The 19534-nt window shown below is 42.3% G+C and overlaps 2 protein-coding genes across 2 annotated transcripts in view; both read right to left on the reverse strand.

The window, feature by feature from the left end:
- Positions 1-11125: 11125 nt before the first annotated feature.
- Trip11 (thyroid hormone receptor interactor 11) overlaps positions 11126-19534 on the reverse strand; it is a 67547-nt gene continuing 59138 nt past the window's right edge. The window contains 4 exon segments of the mRNA XM_090344722.1: positions 11126-11502; positions 15429-15573; positions 16869-16985; positions 17437-17551. Of these exon segments, the coding sequence (XP_090200848.1) occupies positions 11282-11502; positions 15429-15573; positions 16869-16985; positions 17437-17551 (598 nt within the window). The 3' untranslated portion in view covers positions 11126-11281.
- Positions 11870-13351, reverse strand: LOC150054830 (heterogeneous nuclear ribonucleoprotein A3). Its single transcript, XM_090344721.1, has one exon. It carries the CDS (start codon positions 13320-13322, stop codon positions 12249-12251), a length of 1074 nt encoding a protein of 357 aa, XP_090200847.1. The 5' UTR covers positions 13323-13351; the 3' UTR covers positions 11870-12248.

A 19534-nucleotide genomic window follows, 5' to 3' on the forward strand; every position in this document is an offset into this window, starting at 1 on the left:
CTTATTTTGGGGCTCTGGGGGACACACAGGTAGGAGCCTTCTGTACCCCCATTTCATGGAGGTGCACGTAAGAGATGTTGGGCAAGCTATCTCACCGAGCCTCCAAAGTTGACAGCTTTAATCTAGTCTTCTTTAAATGTTATTTTTAAATTTTAAGTAATTGTACAAAGAAGTCACCATTCAACAGAAGTAGTTTATGACTAGAGCCCTTGATCAGTGTCCCCCTTTCAACATTCTCACCCCCCCTCCCCACCCCTTCCCTCACTCACTTTCCTCAATTTTGGGGTTAAGATTGATTTTTTTTTTTTTTTTTGCCATTTAGTGAAGCCTTTTTTTTTTCCTTTTTTTTTTTTTTTTTTTTTTTTGTTGTTGGTCATGGGGCTTGAACTCAGGGTTGTCCCTAAGCTCTTCAGCTCAAGGCTAGGGCTCTACCACTTTGAGCCACAGTGCCACCTCAGGCTTCCTGGTGCTTAATTGGAGATAAGAATCTCAGTGACTCTCATGCCCAGGCTGGCTTTGAACTGTGATCCTCAGATCTCAGCCTTGGGAGTAGCTAGGATTACATGCATGAGCCACCAGCAACCCAGGACTAAAGCAATGATTGTATCCAATGTTTCTTAGCGTGTGTCATCCCTTCAGTATCCTCACCTGCAGTCTACTCATTTCCCCATTCATTCTTCTACCTCTCTTCCCTTTCCCCTTTCCCTTTCAAGTACTCATTTCTTGGTCCTTATTTTGCTCAGCTTAGTGCCCTTGCACTTGAGTCACAGCTCCACTTCTGGCTTTTTGGTGGTTAATTGCAGGTATCTCACAGACTTTCCTGCCTAGGCTGGCTTCAACACGCGAACCTCAGATCTCAGCCTCATGAGTAGCCAAGATTCCAAATATAAGCCATGAGTAGCCAGCTTGTTTTGTAAGCTTCATAATTTATTTTTCCTACTCTAAAAACAAGCTACAGGGACCAAGAACAGCACCATGGTAATAGTCATTGAAATGGAGGGTCCTTATGCTATTTAATTATGCATTCAATTATCCTAGGATGGTTTGCCATGCCTGAATGCCTCCCATTGCTCATAGTAGAAAAAGATTATAACCAACCTTAAGATCCATTGATAAGGATCAAGCCAGTCCTGGGCTTGAACTCAGGGCCTGGGCACTGTCCTTGGATTTGCTCAAGGCTAGAACTCTACCACTTGAACCTCAGCACCACTTCCAGCCTTTTCTATTTATGTGGCACCAAGGAATCGAACCCGGTCTTCATGCATGCTAGGCAAGCACTCTACCACTAGGCCAAGCTCCCAGCACAAAGGACTTTTTAAAAAGTGGGCAAATAATAAAGTGAAACCAATGACAAAAAAAGAAAACATAAGACAGGAGGGTATATACTGGACCACTTTGTTTAGAGAAAATTCAGGGTGAGGTAGTTGACTGAGAGGGAATACAGGGGGTTTTCTGGGTGCTAGTAGTGTTCTATTACCTACCTTGTTTTTGCATGTGTAGACCTGGATTTCATGAAACAAGTGTGTGTTATAAGAAAAAAAGCAAGCATCATAAATTACATTTCAGATGGGGCGGAAAACCCGCACACTATATAGGGTTTGGTTCTGCCCATCACCGGGGCTTGGTGTGAACATTCCTCAAGGATAAGCAAGGACTGCTCTCTTCTCTTCCCAGAGCCCAGTTGTTGTTGTTTTGTGCTGGTATTGGGGCTTAAACTCAGGACCTGGGGGCTGTCCCTGAGGGGACACTACCTGAGGGCACGCTACCACTTGAGTCACAGCTTACTCCAGTGGTGGATTTTTGTTGGCTAGAGATGAGTCTTACACACTTTCCTGCCCAGGTTGGCTTCAAACTGTGCTTCTCAGATCTCAGTTTCCTGCGTGGCTAGGATTACAGGTAGGAGCTAATGGTGCTCACAAACAACCCAGTTCTTCCAATGGGTGCTCCTGTAGCCCATGACCCAATGTAGCCACGGGATCTTCTCAGCTCCTACTCAACTCTCAATGAAACCCGCGGTAACACAAGCTGTCTCGCACACTTGTTCATTCCTCTTAACCAAGAGCAGTGTTTTACATATGTCCTTATTAAATGGTTATCTGCTGTGCCCGGCACTCCATCTCCTCAGGAGGAGGAGATCTGAGGATTGTGTTTCAAAGCCAGCCTGAACAGGAAAGTCCCCATCAACACCAGTTGATCACCAGAAAACTGCAAGTGGACCTGTGGCTCAAAGTGACAGAGGGCTAGCATTGAGCAAACAAGTAGTCGAATGCTAGCAGAAAAAGTTAAGGCATCATTAAATGACATCATTTAATTCATTAAAATTTGAAGAAAAAACCTAAACATTCTGATCAGTCAGCTCAGGAGCTGCCTCCCTGCTCCAGGTCTAGCAAGTCTGGTTTTCACAAGAAGGGAGTCTTTTGAATTCCACAGACCACCTTCTCTTTAGGTGTTTTGCTTTTACAGTTGCAAAATTGAGACCCAACATCTGCCTGAACTCCCGGCATCTGGTAGACACAATCATTCTTCCTGGTTTCACAGAAGGCCAACTTCTTCCCTGAGCAATGGCTGCTAGACAAGTGCAGGGGAAACTCACAAAACTGCATGTTGATATGGATATACTTTGAAAATACTAACTCATGACTATTTTCCACTACCCCAGAAGAATTGTACCCCACACCATTAGAAGAGTAAATGAAAATCAGGAAACAGAACGTGTGCTATGAATGTCTACCCTGGCTCTAGATTCTGCACACCTTCTTCTTTGAGCCTCACTCAAAGCCTGTGAAGGAAACTCTCCTTCTTGCAGATAAAGCAATAGGACTTTGGGCTGGGGTGCAGTTCAGTGGTATGATATTTTCCTAGCCTGGAAAAAATCGTGGATTTTATCCTCAAGACAAGAGTGGGAAGGAGAGAGGAAGAAGGATGGAGGGAAGGAAGGAGGGATAGAAGGGAGAGAGGGTAGATGGATGGGAGAAAGAGAGAAAATGAAAAAGAAAAAAAGAATAGAAGGGAAGAGGAGGAAAAAAAGGAAAGAGGAAGAAAAGAGAAAAAAGGTCCTCAGGAAACTAGAGCTACACGAATGATAAACAGTGCAAACTGCAGCCCCAGCAGGCCTATTTATTTTGGAGTCCTCAATCTTTCTAGTTTACCAAGCATTTTTCTCTGACTTACATGGTTGTTTTTCTTCCTTACTCTTAGCTCCCCCCAGAACACTCCAGGACTTCTTGGGCCCGCCCCTCCCTCCCTCCCTCCCCCCCCCCCCCCTCTCTCTCTCTCTCTCTCTCTCTCTCTCTCTCTCTCTCTCTCTCTCTCTCTCTCTCTCTCTCTTCCTCCCTCCCTCTCACTGTCTTTCTCTTTCTCTCTCTCCCTGGGCCCCTTTCTCTCTTCTTAAATTCTTTCAATTCTTGTATTATCCAGTTTGGCCCAAAACATCAGAAAAATAAAATGCCAGCCAATACCTGAATCCAGGGGTGGGCAGTACTCTGCTGTGCCTTCCCCTCCTGGCCGGTCCCATTGTCTGCTGCTTAGGAAGCTCTCTCCTTTTGTCTCAATGAACCGCAGTGACCTCCTCACCTAGCCCCTCCTCCACTACCTACCAGAATCCTCGCAGCCACCCAACACGGTGCTCCCCATGGCTGGATGATTGCATGTCACGTAGAGCAGCCTTTCCTGGCGCCTGCTCACCCAGTGCCCTCAAGTATCCTCACCTGTGACTACACTGCCTTCTCGTCCTAATTCTCCCTGGATTTTCTCCAGCCCTAACCAGAGTCCCCTCATATTCTGCCCAGCACCCTGCTTCCACTGGGCCCCACTGCTTTGACAGTCACCATTCATTGTCAAGATGACTTTAATAAGCCCCACACACCAATCCCCAACTTCTCTCTTGCTCTGTACACCCAAATGTTCCAACTCTCTGGAACAATGAACCCAAGCTTGTTTCCTCTGCTGATTTAGACACGAAGGGAAGGTAACTAGTTCTCTTCTGGGGAACTAATAAAAATATCAAAACAAAGGCAGGCATGTGGCTCACTGCCTGTAATCCTAGCTGTCCTGGAGGCTGAGACTGGGAGGACAGTGATGAGAGGGCACTCTGGGAAAAATGCTCATGAAACCCATCTCAGTCAATTAAAAGGCTAGGTGCAATGGCATTCAGCTGTCATTCCAGTCATGGAAAGTATAAATAGGAGGATTATGGTCTAGGCTGGCTCCAGCCTAAATGAACCAGTTTGAGGGTTGGGATGCAGCTGACAAGATAAAGTACCTGCCTAGCAAGTCTGTAGTCCTGAGTTAAACCCTCCCTCCCACAAAAATAATTTCACCTCAAAAAAGTGTTTTTCTGTTCCAATGACTAAACTCTGACTCTTCTACTGAACTCAATGGTAGGTTTTGAAGTTTTCAGTGGGAGGCTGGGCAGTGAAGTTTGTGAGAAGCCACAGCATGTATACATATTTTAATAAAATACTTTTAATTCTTCAGAAAAGGTGGTATGTTGAGTTCATAAAAGTGAATAAACATGCAATGTCATGCTGAATGAGTATGTTTAGAATCTTATTCTATATTCTTAAAAACAAAACAAAATGTTTCTATTTGCAATCACACTTTAAGGAATTATGAGCCAAATCCGACATCTAGGCCCATAGTCTCTGCTGTGTTGCTATGCCATACTTTCCTCTTGGCTTTGTCATTTCTGTGTGAAAACAAAATTCTAGATTACATTGTAGCATTTATGGAAAGCCCTGGGCCTCAAAAGTTCTCACCTGAAGCTCAAGGTTTCCAAAAGTAATTTTCCATTTTGTGTCAACTTCCAGCACCCTCTAAATGTTTTTTTTTTGGGGGGGGGTTGTGTTTGTGACAATTTTAGGTTTGTACTTACTTTTTACAAGGATTTGTTGACTGCTTCATTCTGCCATAGCCATTTTCCTTCATGATATTTTTTCACTCTTAAACGTTTCCAGTATTTCACATTAAACACACACACACACACACACACACACACACACACATGCACACACATGCACGATAACAGTAATAAAAATGTCACAATAGAAAAAACATATATGTGAAAACAAAAGCAGTTCTGTAAGTAGTAATTCTGTGACTTTTCTTCCCCAACATTCTGTGGGGTTCTTTTTTGGTGGGCCATGAGATTTGAACTTGGCCTGGGCGTTGTTCCTGAGCTACCGCTGTACACTTGAGCCAAGCCCCACTTCCCCGTTTTCTAGAGGTTAATTGGAGATAAAGTCTCAGGTCCTTTTGTGCCCAAGCTGGCTTTGAACCTTGATCCTCAGATCTCAGCCTCCTGATTAGCTAGCATTACAGGCATGAGCCAGCGGCCTCACTGTTTTTTGTTGTTGGGTTTTTTTTTTAAACATAGGAGCTTCCGGTTGAAGAAACTGATGGCATGCATCTCAGTCTCCCAGTAATAAGTTTGCATGCGCATGGAAGTGCTTCAAGAAGAAAACTTCAAAACGACCTTTAAAACTTTCAGACTAAATATCCCATTATGTTTTTAAAGAATAATAAAAGAAGAATGACCTCACTAATCTAGAATTTGCAACTTTATCACCATCATCCTTTTATTCAAGGGCCTTTAAGTTCCTTGGACAGAGATTAAGGTGCTAACTCACAGCGGTGGGTTTGTCGAGGACCCTCACAGCCAGCTTACTGCTTTGCCTTGAATTCTTTCAAAGCACTTGCGTCTCCCTGCACCATCTGGGGGGATCCTGCTCCTGGCAAGTGCAGGCATCTCAGGACCCACATGGATCCTGGCTCAGTTTTGTGATACTTCCTCTCACATTCAAGCATCTTCCACGAATATAAGCCTCATATGCAAAGAATAATGTCTTAGATTTTTCTTTTATTTGTTCTCTCTCTCTCTCTGATACTGGGGTTTGAACTTAGGGCCTCCCACTTGCCTGGCTTGCTTGCTAGGATGACACTTCCACTTGAATCATGTCTCCAGCCTGGTTTTTGGAAGTGCAGTCTAGCAAACTTTTCTTCCTAGGTTGGCCTCACACTATAATCCTTCAAGCCTCAACCTCCTGAGTTTACAGGTATGAGCCTGTGCAAGTAACTGCCTTGTGTCTTACGTGCTTTAAAGAGTGTAATGGGATGGCTAGGAAACAACTTTTAATAAAATATAAAGCTCACAAATATTTGCAAATCACTACAATTTTGTGACTGGTGAACAGAAACTGTTCACCAGAGTTAGAGTACTGGGAGCCAAAGTGCACTTATGTAAGAGTCACAGCTGAATATTGTCACAGTTAAAACATCACGACTGTGCAAAGTATGAATATCTTTAGCCCACAACAGCTCCCAGGAAGATTCCATTTTAGGAGTGAAGGCAGAAAACCATCAAATGGTTCAAATGTCTGCCTTCACATTTTTGAATTGTTCTTTATCTCCAAGACAAACATTGTTGCAGTTATAATGGTTTACTAATTTACAGGATATATTAAAATGTTGACAGTAAATGCTGTAAAACCCTCAGCTACATCACTGTCCACTTGACCTAAGGCCCCAGGATAGGAGGACAAGGTTCAAGTTAGCAATATGTGTATTCTGCGAACATTGGTTGAGGCCAGAGCCATTTGGTTTTTAACTATATTTAATTTGCCAGCTTGCTCCTCCCATCTGCCTGGTAGGCCCATCAAGACTCCCCAATACTTTGCAGAGACCCCCAAAAGTACTTCTCAGATGTCTCAGATACGACCATCTCCTTGACTGAATTTCTCCTACCTCAAACCTGAGGAAAACTCCCTCAGTGGCCCTGTGGCCAGTTACCTGCCCCTGGCACCCTGCCCCTCCACAGGTGCTGCCCCCGGTTCCTCCTGCTTCCAGCCTCTCTTCAGCTGCCTTTCCTGTAAGTGTTGCACATGATCTCTTTCCTACCGGACTAATCTCCCTGATCTGCTTTCCAGCAGCTGTTTGCAAACCCTGAGCGCACTTGCCCTCACCCACTTAACAACTGGCTTTGCTCCCACCACGCCACCTACACTGCTCTAGCCTAAACCAGAAACCACACCCATTATCTTCTTCATACTGACCTCTCACCTTCTGGAAATGTCCGATCTTCATTAGCACCCCACAAAAACAGTCTCCTCCTCTTTAGGGTAGTAATGATCATATCTTCTCTGCCCTGTCTGGAACTAGTCTTCAGAAAACATTTCTTAGGGTGGTACATCCGTCCATCCATCCATCCGTCTGTCCATCCATCCATCCATCTAATATGAGTGATAAATGAATGTTCTTATAACCTTATAAGGGTTACTAGGTAGGGACTGTCTCATTTCAGAGATAAATATGGTGAAAGGTCACCTATAGAGGGTCAAAATCATAACCTCACACTGTCAACTTTAAAACCACCCTTCAATCCTGCCAGCACTCAAGTTGCATAGCCACCATGCAACACTTTTGGAGACGAAAGGGAAAAAAGGCCAACAAAAACCTCCCAGGCTTGCTCTTCATGCATAATCTTGAGAATCTCAACTTGTCCATATTTAAAGTTTCCAAGGCGCCAAGAGAATCCTAACAGCACACATCCGGCGAGCACTTGAGGCCCTCAGCTTCAGTAGTGGAGCGGCTAGGCTATAAACAACATGTGCAAACCATTTCTCCTCAAGAAAAAGGCAGCAGCTGTTTGCTAAAACTTTTTTTTTTAATTGTGAATGAAGACATTGCCAACTTACATATATCATTTTTATTTGGAATATTGTTTTTTTTCTTCTTGCAGTGCTCCTGAGAAATTAAAAAAAAATGCATTGACCTTAGTTCTCTATAAAACAATCTAATCTTGAGGTTGGGTTGAAAATTTTTCAGTTATTTTCCTATATAAATCAGACAATTGATCCATTTTAAATAGCAAAACCTTAATAAGTTAACAAATAGAGACTGACAAATAATCACAAATGTCAGAACATTAAAATTACATTCTCCCCAGAGGAATATGTAAAATAAATATCACCCAGTTTACTTGATATTTACAAAAATTAAAGATAAATTTTTGTTGAGGGAAGATGTCTTAAATATGCTGATGCTTGCAAAACACCATTAGTTTAAAAAAAAAAAAATCCAAACACCTTGAAGCCTGGTGAGCGTTCTAGTCAGCTTATCAGCGGCTAGCCTCAGAAGCGGTGGCAGGGCTTGCTCTGCTCGCAACTCAATAAGGATTTTCAGTTCTTTCTGTCCCTCAAAACTAACCATTGAAAGGTTAAAAGAAAATAATGACTTTATACAGGGGCTTAAATGTTATAACTTTCAAGAAAGCTCTTTTTCCTTGTGGACTTGTTTAGTGCCCCAAACTCCTACAAGCAGGGAGGAGTTGAGGAAGAGGGTGGGATGGTTTTACACCTTTAATCCCAGCCACGTGAGAAGTAGAGCTGAGACAATCATGATTCAAACCAGCGGGGAAGGAAAGTTACCTCACAGACCCTATCTCAAAAGAACAAGCCCTTCATGGCAGGCTCACCTGTACAGCTGCACAAGAGGGTCTGAAAAATAACTAAAGGCAAAAAGTGTTGGAGGTGTGGCTCAGGAGGCACAGTGCTTGCCAAGCAAACATGGGGCTGCATTTAGTCCCCAGTATTGCCCTCCTCCAAGAAAGAATGTTCAGTAACTGAAATTTACAAACCCATCAGATACTGTATTACATTAAAGTCAACTTCAATGGCTCGGTGAAATTTTCTGTAGTATATTTAATGCTATTGGAAAAAACCACCAGGAATGTTGTGGAAAGCCCTGGAAGCTGAGGCAAAGTTCAACCACACATTCTGCTAAGTTCAGAGAAACAAAGGAATCCTGGTTGTTACAATACTGCAGTACTGAAAGGTGCTGTGAGCAGGGTCCTACTGCTAGCATGCAGGTCATGTGCCTCCCCCATCTGCTCTCTGAGAAGCTTCCTTTAGCAGATGGCTCATCTCTGAAGCAATTTAGTTTCAGGAAGGTCAATGAGTTATGTATGGTTTAGATCAACGAACACTTAGTCTGCAAAGCAGTGAGCTATAGTTTCAACCATACAACGAAACATTAGGTGCTACAGCGACCAGGCCAGGACACACACTAAACAGCAGCCACGTGAGAGGCCCTGCACGATCTGCATGGACAAGCTGTCTTTCACAGCTTCTGCACTCAGGTAAGCTGCAGGAGGAAGCAACAGGTCGTTTTGGTCAGGGAAGGAGATACTTAAAATGTCAACAAGGCATTTCAAATATGATAACACAGTACTTAAATACCCTCCACACATCTCATTTTCAAATTATAACACTTTTCACATGTTCAATTTTCTCAAAATGAAGGGCCACACATGTTTTGTTTAGCTTAGAAGCCAGCACTGCAGTTGCTCTACCCTGAAAGGAAGCTTCAGCAGCACGCAGAACGTAATTCAGGATAGTCAATGCTTAGAAATATGTCGAAAGAATCTATGTGAATACAGATTTCCTTCAACTTAACAATGGTTTGGGATTCTGCAGTTTATTCATGGTGGAAAATGGATGGCCACTCAACAGAGGTGGCCTCAAGCTGTGGCATATTCTTCTCTCTCGAGGCAGGTTAGCTCATGGCCTGCAGACAGCCATGTGGTGCAGGGCAAAGGGCGAGCTGTGTGGCTAGGCCAGCGTGCGCCACAGGGTGAACGCACGGAGGGAATGCACTTCCACAGCAGATGTTCACAGTGGGTGGCTGGGAGGCAACCCTGTATAGGAAGTTAAGGCGCATCTGGACTGCCGTAGAATTTGACAACTTCCTTTAGGATGGCAATGTAAACAAGTTAGCTGAAGAGACAGTGATGTGGGGAGCAGCATTTTCTGTTCATTTTCCAAAAAATAAGTTGTAACCGTGAACAGAATCACAACTGTCAATCTTTTAAATATATTAGAAATATATAATTCCTTATAGCAAAATTTACAGCCAGATTTAGCTTGGCCAGAGTCAGCTCTATTTACATGTTTAGGTTGGTCTCATTTTCACCTTTCCTTGCTATACAAATGTTTCTCTCTTAAAGGCATGTCTAAATTTACAAAATCTGCAAGAAATATCTTTTAAATGTACAACTTCAGCAACGGATAGAAAATGGACATCCTGATAAAACTAAGCTTCAAGTCACAACTTTTTAATGATGGGCTTGTAAAAAAAAAAAAGGAAAGGAAAACTCTTGATCTTCTTCAGTTCCAACAGCTGGTGCTGGTGTGGTGGGAGCCCCTGCCTGCCCCGCCCATGGTGACGTGGCAGGGTCCCAACACCCGGATGCACAGGCTATGTGCCAGTGCTCATTACACGTGGGGGCGGCGGCAGCAGAGAGTGACATGTGGGAGGAAACGTCCACCTTGAAGAAGAGCCCTCGGCTCTCAGGAAGTAGCATGTCCACACCATGTACTTGACAATGACGTAGAATTAACTTGGATTGGGGGTGTGGCTCAGTGGTAGACAGCCTGCCTTGCAGGTTTGTGAAGCCCCATGGTTCTAGGCCCAGAATAGAGCAAAATAAAACAAGGAATAAACTACTGATCCACACAGTATAACTTGGATGGATGTCAAAGGAACTGTGCCAAGTAAAACACATCCACCTCGAGAGGGAAGTAAGGTATGATTCCACTTGATCTCACGGAGTTACAGAGCTGCTGACGGGAGGAGAGTGTCGGGATGAGGGCAGGAGGCCCGAGGCATGGCTCTAGACAGATGGGGGCAGCTCAAGGGATGCTTGGGATGGAAGAACTGCATTGTGTCTTGACTGTGTGGAGGTCACGTGGATCTATACACAGGACAAGATTGCATAGAGCCAAGTACACATTCCATCTCAGGGCACCTAAGACCTTGTGAGAACAGCCATGCTCACTTGCTCGCGGCTTGTCTGTCCTTTGAAGATGATTGATTCGTGCTTCAGTAGAGTTCCTCCCTAGGCAGAGAAGTCGCTACTTTTGTTTTTGTGCAAATTCCTTGATGATTTTTAGAAGAGCTTGAGAATCAGATGAGGAAATAAAGCTGGTAGAGATAGCTAGTAGTATTTTTGGCTTTCCTTCTTTTTTAATAATTTTTTTTTTAATGCAAGTGTTTCTAGATTAAATTGGGTCAAATCAGAGAAGGAAAGCAGGTCGCATAGCAAGCACTTGCTCCTCTGATGTCTGCAATGTCTAGAAGCATTAAGAAGATCTTTATTAAATTTAGAGAAATTACAATTACGAACAAATGCATGACTTCTTCTGAAAGGCCACTTTGTGTTAACATACATATACATAGTGTTCATGTTTTCTTTAAAGTGCTGCGTAGTCTGGGGCTTGGAAATTACCTACTGCTTTAACAGGTCTTTCAGCACAACACCAGCGCTGTTGTCAGGTGACACTGGCAAGGGTGTAAAGGTGGGCAGAACATCTGAGATGGGTTTCAGGAGAGGGTGCCCTGGCTCGCCAGGCCCAAGCCCAGTGGGATCAATGAGAGGAATGGCTGCGGACCGGGGAGCCAGGAAAGGGCTCACATCTGCTCTTCTTCCAGCCCTGGACGCTGCGCCATCTAAATGCAGAGACATGAATTATTCATTTTGTCTTTCTCCTTCATGAAGAAGCCCAACTGAAAGAAGCCTCTGAATGTTAGTAATGGTGGCAAGAAGCCTGCCTCTGCACTGTGGAATTCATTATCACCATTATCAACTTTCAAATTCTACTTTGCTGGAATTTGGCCTACTTTTTGGACTAGCCTTTAATTACTTAAAGGCTAGTCCAAAAAGATCTCAATTCCTAAACATTAAATAGTAATTTGTTACAGGGTATGTGGTGGCTCATGCCTCTAATTCTCAGGACCCTGAGAACTGAAAACCATGGTTCAAAAGTAGCTCAGGAAGGAAAGTCTGTAAGACTCTTTTTTTTTTTTTTTTGAAAAGTTAAAAATTCCTTAATTTTTTATTCCTGGTACCACTACCACAATTTACAGGGCAATATACCTGATGTAATGAAAAGAAAAAGAAAAAGACAAAGCTACAACAGATAAAAGACCTCAGGAATGTACATCTAATTGACACTACATTGCATTAATCAATAGCTGCACTTTTTGCAAACTGTGGCTATGACAGTCCTGAACAAGAAGGGTTTCCTGTTTAAGCTGCAGTAACTTTTCTGACTATGGATCATCATTCCTTCTGTGGCAGATTTTTACAGTTCCTCTAATGCATTTGGGACGACTGTCTCAAAGTAACCTGCAGCTTTCCTGACAACTCCTCGCTCTCTCTCTTGCTAAGAACTGTAGCCCTTTTTCTGTTGTTTTTAAAACCTTCTGCTACCATATCCACCACTTCCACCACCAGATCCATAACCACCACCATCTGGACTGCCAGAGCGTCTTCCACCAAAACTGCCCCCCTTCATGGGTCCATAATTTGATTGCTGTTGTCCACTGTAATTTCCAAAGTCATTATAGTTTCCACCACCACCGTAGTTACCACCACCAAAATTTCCTCCTTCATTGTAACCATCATATCCTCCTCCTCCACCACCATATCCACCACCTTGGTTTCCATAACCTGGTCCACCTCCACCATAGCCTCCTCTACTACTATAAGCAGGACCACCGCCACAGTTGCCACCATCACCTCCAAATCCATTGTATCCACCATCACCTCCTCCGTAGCTTCCTCTGCTGCCACCACCCCCACCACCATTGCCACCTCTTCCACCAAAGTTTCCACCATGTCCAAAATTACCTCCTCCACCTCCAAAGTTTCCTCCACAACCCATAAAGTTGCCAGATCCACCTCCACGACCTCTTTGTGATCCAGCAGATTGCATCTCTTGTTTAGAAAGAGCCTTTTTCACTTCACAATTATGCCCATTAATAGTGTGGTATTTCTGAACAACAATTTTATCAACCGTATCATGATTATCAAAGGTTACAAAAGCAAATCCTCTCTTTTTTCCACTCTGCCTGTCTTCCATAACTTCTATGGTTTCAATCTTGCCATATTTTTCAAAGTAGTCTCTCAAATTATATTCTTCTGTATCTTCTTTAATACCACCAACAAAAATTTTCTTCACTGTTAGATGGGCTCCTGGCTTCACAGAATCCTCTCTAGAAACTGTTCTCTTTGGTTCTACAACACGCCCATCAACCTTGTGGGGTCTAGTACACATGGCTGCATCAACCTCTTCAACACAAGAGTAAGTCACAAAACCGAAGCCCCTGGAACGCTTTGTCTGAGGATCTCTCATTACCACACAATCTGTGAGTGTGCCCCATTTCTCAAAATGTTCTCTTAAACTATCATCTGTAGTTTCAAAGCTCAGACCACCAATAAACAGCTTCCGCAGCTGCTCTGGTTCCTTTGGATCATGGCCCTCCATTTTGAGACTGGACTCGCCTCTTCCAACTCGAGTTCAATATCTGTAAGACTCTTATCTCCAATTCCAATCAGAAAACCAAAAGTGAGGCTGTAGCTCAGTAGCTCCAAGTGGCAGAGCGCTAGCCTTGAGTGAAAAACTCAGGGGCAATGCCCAGGCCCTGAGTTCAATTCCCATGATCAACAAAAACCCAAAAACAACCCAAAATCCTCCATAATTTGTCTTATGCAAATCTGATTAAAGTGCACTTCTGGTAACTCAAAAAATTTTCTGACCAAAAGTAGTATAAATAAACAAAAAAGAAAAGCAGTACTGTTTTGGGTTTCCAAACTGGCTTCTAAATGTAATTCATATGCTGGGTTATAGACCCTACAATAGAATATAAACTATAGGCATCTAAAAGAGTGAGAGGGGGCCGAGAGTTTGGCCTAGTGGTAATAGTGCTTGCCTAGCATGTACAAAGACCCAGGTTCGATTCCTCAGTAACACACACATAGAAAAACCCAGAAGTGGTACTTCTGGGTTCAAGTGGTAGAGCACTAGGTCTTGAAAATGCCAAAGGACAGTGCTCAGGTCCTGAGTTCAAGCCCTGGGGCTGGCAAAAAGAAAAAAAAAAGTGAGAAGGAAGAAAAAGAACAAGAGAGAACAGGAAATTGAAGAATATTTGTAGGATATCTCAATGTTTCATGCAGGATGCTAATAACTTATTTTTCCTTAATCACGAGTACAATAAAGGCTTTTAAAGGTATCACCTATGTCCAAAGGCAAACTCTTCTCTTACACACCTGAAAGATTCCTATTGGTTACAACAGTCTTGAAAAATACCGGCTCCCATGTTACAATCCTAATAAGTAGAGTTAGTACTAATTCATCAGAAGGAAAAACAATATATACATATATCACCTAATTATTTTTTAGGTACTCAATAATTGAAATCAATTCTTGTTTACCTTATTTCTTACAATTCACTTCCACTGGAACAGGTACTTGGCCTATGGCCTAATGTCTTAGTGGCTAGAAAAACATTGTTTTCATTTTACCAAGACCACTAACGGCTTCACTGAGTAGGCTCTTTAAAGTGATGGTCCCAATAGTAGGAGAGGCCAATCAAAGAGCTTCTAGCTGGGTGTTGGTGGCTTACACCTGCAATACTAGCTACTCGGGAAGGTGAATTCTAATGATCCAAAGTTCAAGACCAGCCCCAGGAAGGAAAGTCCATGAGACTCAGTTCCAGTTAACCAACAGAAAACTGGAAATGGTGCTATGGCTCAAAGTGGTAGAATGTTAGCCTTGAACAAAAAGAGCTCAGGGACAGCACCCAGGCCCTGAGTTCAAGCCCCACAGCTAGCCAATAAATAAATAACGAATAAATGCCCCCTAAGACAGAGAAAACACTGAGACAAGTTCATTATACTTCTTTATCACCTTCACCTTTGGGACTCCACGATGGCCTTTCCTGTGAATCACAACTAGCCATGCTAGGAAAGCAGAATTCTGGGGTTCTACTAAGCTCTGACACACGTCCAAATACAGGATGAAGGACACCTCTTAAAGTTATGACTTTTCATTGAACTCAGCAGCCATACTTTTTATGTATATGACAGGTATGTTTTACCACTTTATCTTTCTAGCTAAGCTCAGAAAAGCAGATATCATTGACTAAATAACAAATATAACGTCTCTGATATTTTACCCAAATTTAACTATATGATGCATGATAGAATCCAAAGAACATATTACAATATATACGTTTGTTAGTCTATACTAAAATATAGAGATTTGAGGAAAAGGAGTGTTCCACTAAAGAAGCAATTTTAGTTCATCTTACTGTCATCATCCTGAATATAAATAAGACCCTTAGAACAGAGAAGACTGTTACAGGAAGATGTAATTAGTGTAACTAGTCTGCCACCATTTCAGGAACAATAATTCAAAGTGGTCATGTGCAGAAAACTATTTCAATATACGGAGGGAAAGCGTTTCATAGTATTTAATTAAAACATATAAAATACAAGATAGAAAGCCAGTATTTGATGTCTTATAGGATTTTGGGAGTGACATTATAGAGTTTCAAAAACTCTGAAAATAAAGACAAAAACCTGGTTTTACCTTTAAAATTTAGGGGTATGTTTGCATCTAGTTTCCTCCTTCCTGGAGAATCCAGAGGTTTCATGTCATGAACAGAAAGCTTTGGTGGTGGGATAGATGGGTGAGACTCTGTTTCTAGAAATTTAACAAAAAGTTCTGAAAAAGACTAAGAAAAAAAGATATATTAGACTAAATAATAAAATTATATTCATGCTAGGCATGGTAGTACACATGCTCGTAGGTAATGGCATCACTCAGAGGCTGAGGCAACAGGAGTTCTAGGCCAGCCTCAACTACATAGTGAGACATGCTCAAAAAATAAAACTACATTCACGACAACTAAGAAAGTACACCATCTAGTCTAATTAAATATTAAAAAAAAATCCCATTTAATTCCCCCCTCCTTTTTTCAAATTACCTTTATAGATAATTGAAAATGCTAGTGGTGGTGCTTTGGATATATGGTAATCGTTACAGAACTTCAACAATTTAATGAATAATCTTTGATGATGACACTCACTTTAAGGACTTTCTAATCAGTAATGAACATTTCTCTTTTTGTTGACTTTTTTTTTTTTTGCCAATCCTGGGCTTGAGCTCAGGGCCTGAGCACTGTCCTTGGACTTTCTCAAGGCTAGAGCTCTACCACTTGAGCCTCAGCACCACTTCCAGCTTTTTTCTATGTATGTGGTACCAAGGAGTTGAACCCGGGTCTTCGTGCATGCTAGGCAAGCACTCTACCACTAGGCCAAACTCCCGGCCCCCTTTTTCTTTTTTTTGAGGCAGTCTCACTGTAGACCTTCCAGGTTGGCCTTGAACTCATGATCTCTTGCTTCCACTTGTCAAGTACTGGGATTACAGACCCACATCATCACACACCTGCCTAATCATTGTTCTCCAATCTTGTGTTTTGTTTTACTTAGTTTGTGAACTGCTGGGGATGGAACCCAAGGTTTTACACAAACTAGGTAAGCACTGTACTAATCATTTCTTGTCATTAGTAGCACTGAAGATATCAAGTTCAAGTCACCAGCACCCAGCTCATAAGATTCTTATCTCTAATAAATTACCAAAACTCTAGAAGAGCTGTGACTTAAGTGGTAGACCGCTAGCCTTGAGTGAAAAAACTCAAGGATAATGCCTAGCACCTAGTTCAAAGTCCTAGGACCCACACACACTACACACACACACACACACACACACACACGCAAACACACACGCATGAACGCACGCATGTGCACGCACACACATATCACACACACTCAGATAAAACCTATATGCAATGAAATGACTAAACCTGGCTTGTTGTCCTGAAGCTGATCTCTTCACTGGATCTATTGAACCACCCAAAATAAAAGGGCGGTACAAGATAAACTACAAAGAAATCTGATACTTTACAAATGAGTTTTGTACACAATCATTTCACCGTTCATTCTCAGCAGAAATGAAATTGGTTCTTACACTATTAAGCACAGATTGCTGATTTGGTCTCAAAGGCGTGTTGGGAACACTTTTTGATCCTCCTCCAAGCCATCCCGTCATCCACCTAGTAACACCTCCTTGATCTTCACTAAACAACTGCAAGATTATTTTAAAACAGAAAAAAATACTACTAGTACAAGGAGAGAAGATGAAGAATTACTTGTAACACAATTTCAGGTAATAGCAAATCATGGTCCAAATCCTACTTTCCTATGCTTACCAGACGACATGAGTACAATAAAAATGCAGCCTCCTGCACAATCGAAATGAAAGCTTTACACAGGGTTATATCTCAAAATTTCGGCATGTTATATGTGAATTGGCTTATAAATTGCAAAACATTTTAACTAGTATCAGACAAATGAAACATATCTGTTCTTCAATACAGGACAAGTTTCCATGATAGTACCACACTGTAGGTCTGTTCAGAATGAGATTAGGAATGGAGCTCAGTAGAAGGTAGTTATATACAAAAGGTTCTAAGTTTGGTCCCCAATGCTATCATAGTCAAACAATTCAGAATGGATTCCAGTGTCAGGTTAGTTACCTGTTCCATTTCTTCTTTTTTAATCCCTAGTATGCTTCCCATCAATCGTAACACTTCCTGGCGCTTAGTTTTTGGTGTGTGGAAATGACCAATGAAGAGGTTTCTCATGAGGGTTCTATGAAAACAAAGGCAGAAACGACTCAAGCCAATGCAACGTGGTGTGTACCAAACACTAAACATATGAACTGTGTTATTTATGGCACTGAACAAAAAAACTCCAGCTTTTTAAAAAGTGTAAGTAACAATGTTTCAAATAATCAAAAACACGACTTTTTAAAATATCGCTTATCAGCCACCCACTTTCTTTAACCTAGTAAGCCACCTGAGGAGGTGCCCTGGCTGGCCGATGCTCACCAAAGACCATCTTACATGGCTAGCTTGGGCTTAGAATTCCTATTCACAATTACTAAAAATCTGCTAATAAGCTGGGCACTGATGGCTCATGCCTGTAATACTAGATACTGAGAAGACAGATCTGAGGACCTGGGTTCAAAGCCAGCAGAACACAAGCGGAGAACTGAGAGACTCTTATCTCCAATTAACCAGAAAAAAAATTCCTATTAATATCAAAGCTTAAAAATATTAGATGAGGGCCAGGAGTTTGGCCTGGTAATAGAGTGCTTGCCTAGCATGCACGAAGATCCGGGTTCAATTCCTTGGTACCACATACATAGAAAAAAGCTAGAAGTGGTGCTGTGGCTCAAGTGGTAGAGCTCTAGCCTTGTAAAAGCCCAAGGACAATGTTTAGGCTGAGTTCAAGGCACAGGAGAGGCAAAATTAAATTAAAGTAAATTAAAAAATATATATATTTATTAGATGAGGTAATACACACACACACACACTCACACACACACACACATGCACACACACGCACACACACGCGCACACACACACTGATTTCAGGATTTTGAGTAAGCCATGTTTATTTAAGGACAGTAAAGGGATAAAAATAGGAAAACAGCATACATAGAAAAAAAACTGGAAGTGGCTCACGTGGTAGAGCTCTAGCCTTGAGAAACATCTAAGGACAGTGCTCAGGCCCTGAGTTCAAGCCCCACAACTGGCCAAAAAAAAAAAAATAGGAAAACAGGTCCTTTATTTTGTAAGTACTTCATGTTAGTATGTTTTAACTCTTTGATATGGTTTTAAGAAAAAGTGTAAGTTGGGAAAAAATACTTTTTTTTTTTGTGGGTCATGGGACTTGAACTCAGCCTGGTCACTCTCCTGGGGTAGTTCTTCTGAGTAGCTAGGAGAAGCCACCATGCCCATCCAAAAATACTTTTAAAAATAGAAAAAGTAAGTTATTCTATTGAGCCTTCACTAAAATTACCCACATATTTTATTAGATATAAACAAGAAAGGCTCTCTAAACATTTAATCACAAATAAGCAGGGAACGGTAGCTCATGCTTGTAATTCTAGGTATTTCAGATAGTGAGATCTGAGGATTGCAGTTCAAAGACAGCCAAGGCAGGAAAGTCCATGAGATTCATCTCTGATTAATGGCACTGTGTGAACCACAGCTGTACAGTGCTATCCTTGAGCACAAAAGCACAGGCATGAAAAAAAAATTAATCACATATAATCCAGGCACTGGTAGCTCACACCTATAATCCTAGATCTACTCTAGAGATTGAAATCCAAGGATTTCAGTTTAAAACCAGCCTGGGCAGGAAAGCTGTGAAACTCTTACCTGTGAGTGACCATCAAAGGTGGGGCTTGCAAGGCAGGGGGGTTCTAGGCTAGCTTTCACCAGTAATTCTACCTACTCAGAAGGCTGAGATCTGAGGATCAAGGTTCAAAGCCAGCCTGAGCACAAAAGGACCTGAGACTCTTTTCTCCAATTAACCTCTAGAAAACTTGGAAGTGGGGCTTGGCTCAAGAGTAGGGAGATAGCCTTGAGCTGAAGAGCTTAAGGACAGCGCCCAGGCTGAGTTTAAGCCCTATGACACCCCCCCCCACACACACACACAAAAGCGGGGCTGTGAGGCTACACTAAGCTGTGTGGCCTAGAGGTAGAGTGTTCTCCTAGCATGCTTGGAAACCCTGGGTTTGATTCCTCCGTACCACATACACAGAAAAAGTTGGTGGTGCTGTGG

This window comes from Megascapheus bottae, chromosome 14 (assembly GCF_031878675.1).
Source record: "Megascapheus bottae isolate mThoBot1 chromosome 14, mThoBot2.hap1, whole genome shotgun sequence".
Classification (NCBI taxonomy): domain Eukaryota; kingdom Metazoa; phylum Chordata; class Mammalia; order Rodentia; family Geomyidae; genus Megascapheus; species Megascapheus bottae.